At 58.5% G+C, this 3,639-nt stretch overlaps 2 protein-coding genes across 3 annotated transcripts in view; both read right to left on the bottom strand.

Annotated features, from left to right (window-relative positions):
* Nucleotides 1-4: 4 nt before the first annotated feature.
* Nucleotides 5-3,639, bottom strand: part of LOC113490550 (zinc finger protein 345-like) — a gene marked incomplete at both ends in the record, with an annotated part of 18,157 nt that continues 14,522 nt past the window's right edge. Inside the window, one exon of the mRNA XM_026867072.1 lies at nt 5-1,667. Coding sequence (XP_026722873.1) covers nt 5-1,667 — 1,663 coding nt within the window. The remainder of the gene's footprint in view (nt 1,668-3,639) is intronic.
* Nucleotides 1,852-2,740, bottom strand: LOC113490552 (zinc finger protein 74-like). 2 transcript variants are annotated; one of them, XM_026867074.1, is made up of 2 exons: nt 2,276-2,740; nt 1,852-2,144 (listed from the first exon to the last, which is right to left on the bottom strand). In XM_026867074.1, the coding sequence occupies exons 1-2, from the start codon at nt 2,601-2,603 to the stop codon at nt 2,104-2,106; spliced, it is 369 nt and encodes a 122-aa protein (XP_026722875.1). In that variant the 5' UTR covers nt 2,604-2,740; the 3' UTR covers nt 1,852-2,103. The 2 variants fall into 2 exon arrangements, with proteins under 2 accessions (XP_026722875.1, XP_026722876.1); XM_026867075.1 differs by lacking the exon at nt 1,852-2,144 and having other exon boundaries at nt 2,157-2,374; nt 2,516-2,727.

Genomic DNA, 3,639 nt, shown 5'->3' with positions numbered 1-3,639 from the left:
CTGAGGAAGAGGAGGAGGAAGGCACGGGGTGCTGCTGGAAAACAGAGCCGGGTTCTTCAGGCCAGAGCTCAGGGGGTGCAGGCGTCCCCCCTCGCCTCTCGCCCTCCCACCACGCCGGCGGCAGCAAGGAGAGGGGGCTGCCGCGGGTGCCGGCGCCGGCGGCGTGCAGTCGCTGGTGAGCTGCCAGAGCCGTGCCGAGGCCGAAGGCTTTGCCACATTCAGGACAGACGTGTCGCTTTTCCGGGCCGCCCTGAGAAGCGTGAGCACGTTGGTGCCGGTTGCGGTGGGAGCTACGACCGAAACATTTCCCACAGTGGGCGCAGGAAAAAGGTTTTTCACCGGTGTGGGTGAGCCGGTGCCGGTCGTAATGGGAGCTCCAGGCAAAACCTTTGCCGCAGACACCACACTGGTAGGGTTTCTCACCACGGTGAAGCCGTCGGTGGCGTTCCAAACTGGTCGGTGTACTAAAACCTTTCCCACATTCCGGGCAAGCGTGGGGTCGTCCCGGTTGAACGGCGTGAGTGCGACGATGAGCCAACAAAGTGGAGCTGACGGCGAAACTCTTGCCGCACTCGCCGCAGCGGTAAGGCCGCTCGCCGGTGTGCACCCGGCGGTGCCGTTCCAGGTGGGAGCTGACGGCGAAGGCCCGCCCGCATTCCCCGCAGCGGAAGGGCTTCTCCCCGGTGTGGATGCGGCGATGGCGTTCGAGGTGTGAAACCCAGCCGAAACTCTTCCCGCACGCCCCGCACGGGTAAGGTTTGCCGTTTCCTCCGGCGCCGGTTTCCTCGGCGGGCGCCGGCGCGGTTTTGGCAGCGGTTTGTTGCTGCCGGGTGTGGGTACGTTGGTGTTTGGCTAAAGCCGAGCCCCAGCGGAAGCAGCGTTTGCAATCCGGGCAGGGGTAGGGACGCTCGCCTGTGTGGACGCGTTGGTGTTTGAGGAGGTTGGAGCTCTGGCCGAAGCATTTGCCGCACTGCTCGCAGCGGTGAGGCCGCGGCGGCGGGTTGCCGGCGGCTTCGGCGCCGGCCGGCGACGTCTGGGTGCCTTTGTGCTTGAAGCGTTGAGGGTCCGTCTGGTGGTTGAGGCGTTTCCCGCAGTCAGCGCATTTCTGAGGGGGCGGCGGGGGCTCTTCCTCCACCCTCTCATCTTCCTCATCCTCGGCGGCGGTGGCAGCGGCGGCGTGGGTGCGCATGTGGCGGTCGAGGTGGGAGCTCCAGGCGAAGGCCCGCCCGCACTCGGCGCACTGGAAGGGCTTCTCCCCGGTGTGGATGCGCCGGTGCCGCTCGAGGTGGGAGCTCCAGGCGAAAGCTTTCCCGCCGCACTCGTAGGGTTTCCCACCCAAATGACTCTTCCGGTGACGATCGAGAGCCTCCGGATCGGCGAAGCTACGACCGCACTGAGGGCACCGGTTGGGTTTTTCCCCGCCGGGCGCGTGGGTCCGTTGGTGGGTGAGCAAAGAGGAGCTGACGCTGAAACGGCGCCCGCAGTCGGGGCAGGCGTAAGGCCGCTCGCCCGTGTGGACCCGCTGGTGGATGGTGAGGTCGGAGCGTTGGATGAAGCATTTGCCGCAGTCGGAGCATTCGTGGGGACGGTCGCCCGTGTGGATTTTCTGGTGTTTCACCAGGGCTGATTTATGGCTGAAGTTCTTGCCGCACTCGCCGCAGGTGTTGCTGGGTTGACCCTCGCCCGGGCGTGGGGATGTTTCACCCGGCCCCCCGCTCCTGTTCACCTTCACCCCGGCCTCGGCGGGGTTCCGGGGCTGCTCCTCGCTCCCAGGTTTCCTCACTCCGGGCTCTTTCTCAGCACCTTCTACTCGAGGTGGTTCCTGCTCCGCTCCTGCTCCATCCTCTGTGGGGCACAAAAAAAAGAGACAGACACCACCCAGGCAGGAGACGGGGCTGTGGGGAGGTGGGACGGTGGTAGAAAAAGGAAAACAAGGAGGGATTCCTCCTCCTTTTTCATTTCACACGCTCCTCCAGGTAAACACTTCCAGCGCTTCGCCGATCCCCATCGCTCCTCGTGGTAATTCATCCACCGCCCCAGAAACGCTCCTGGCTAGGAAATGGGCTCAGCATTTCCATTTTGGGCCAGGACATCCCTCTGGCATTACACTCTCTCCTCCCCAGCATCTTTCTTCCCTTTGCAGCCTGGGGTAGGGCGGCCGCCGTTACGGTGCGGGGTTTTTTGCCCGTTTTGGGGAGAGGTGGGCAAGCGGGAGCCAAACTAATTTATTTTTTTTTTTCCGCCCGCTGAGATCGAGGCGTGATCAGAGACTCACCTGCGGCCGGGGCGTCCCTGGGCACGTGGAGATCCAGGGCTGTAGGTTCATCCCTGTGGTCCAGGCGGGACAGGAGATCGGGTTTAGAAACGGGGAATTCTGGAAAGGAGAAGGAGGGATGAGCAACGTGAGTCGGGGGGGGATCCCCAACACCCCTTGGGTGAAGACGTGAGGATCCAACAAGCCGGATCCTCCGTCCAGCCTGAATTTTCCCCCACGGGATGGGGGGAGGCTCCTCACCCAGCGCCATCAGGGTCTCGTAGCTCTCCTGCATCACGTCGCGATACAACGCTCGCTGTCGCGGGTCCAGCAGCACGTACGGCTCCATGGCTGGTGCCACCACACCTCCCTGAAAGACAAGAGGTAAAACTCCCCCCCCCGTAAGCAGATCCCAACACCAAACCCATCCCCAACCGCCTTCCCGGGGATTCACACCCCAGGGTTGGGCTCTTGAGGCAAAAACCCCTCTCTTTTATTACTAACCTGTGCATCCTCTAATAATCTAACAGATTATTATTATTCTCAAATAAAATCATCTGAATCACAAAACAAGGGTAAGGCATGGGGACAAGTGGTTAATAAAAACCCCCCATCCTTCACCCTGCCACGTATTTTCCCAAATCTTGCAGGAATTTTATACCCTCTGGCTCTTAGCAAATCTGGTGGAACAATTTTTTTTTTTTTTTTCTGAAAGTTAACAGGGAGGAGGAAGCAGAAGGAGAAAACAGAAACACGAGTAGCATGATTCCTTTAAAAAAAATTTAAAATAAATAAAATCCAGCCCATGAAGAACACGTTTCCTTGACCTGCACACAACACTCTGCTGAGAGATCCTCACCCTAAAATTCCTTTTCACCCAGATTTTATCTAACAGCACCAAACCCTGGGTGCTCGTTCACAGGATCCTTCACCTTCCCAGAGATTTCCCGTCCTAAATTTTCCCCAAATTTCCCCCCAACCCCCCGTAGCAATCGCTCCTCCTTCTCCAAGAGGTGAAATCACCCAAAATCTCCGGGGCTCAGAGCCTGCACTCGGGGACAAACACAACTTTTCCCAAGCTGTAGGAAGAGGGTTTGGTGCTTTCCTTCGCAAAAATCAGTTAAAAGCAAATTACCACCACTCCCCTGACCCTTTCCTTCTCTGTGAGGAGTGAGCGTATTAGGATCCCGATTTGATTTTTATTTTCTTTTTTTTCTAGCAGCAGAGATGTTACAGCTGCGGGGGACGGAGGAGTTAGGTTGGGAAAAGGTGGATTTGGAGAAGGTTGTCGTCAACTTACTGATGCCGGGAATAAAAGGGTGATTTCAAGCACGGACCGTCGCTCCCTCCTGCAATTTTTGCCTTTTTTTTTTTTTTTTTTTTTT

The sequence above is a fragment of the Athene cunicularia genome, unplaced genomic scaffold, assembly GCF_003259725.1.
Source record: "Athene cunicularia isolate RWA unplaced genomic scaffold, athCun1 SCF_135, whole genome shotgun sequence".
Taxonomy (NCBI): domain Eukaryota; kingdom Metazoa; phylum Chordata; class Aves; order Strigiformes; family Strigidae; genus Athene; species Athene cunicularia.
The sequence above is the reverse complement of the archived record's forward strand: the minus strand, read 5'-3'. Positions and strand labels throughout refer to the sequence as shown.

Coding starts and splice junctions, on each gene's coding strand:
- LOC113490552 (XM_026867074.1), bottom strand. CDS start 2,603: ATGGAGCCGTACGTGCTGCTGGACCCGCGACAGCGAGCGTTGTATCGC. Junction 2,145..2,275: donor CAGGGACGCCCCGGCCGCAG/GTGAGTCTCTGA, acceptor GCCCTACCCCAG/GCTGCAAAGGGAAGAAAGAT.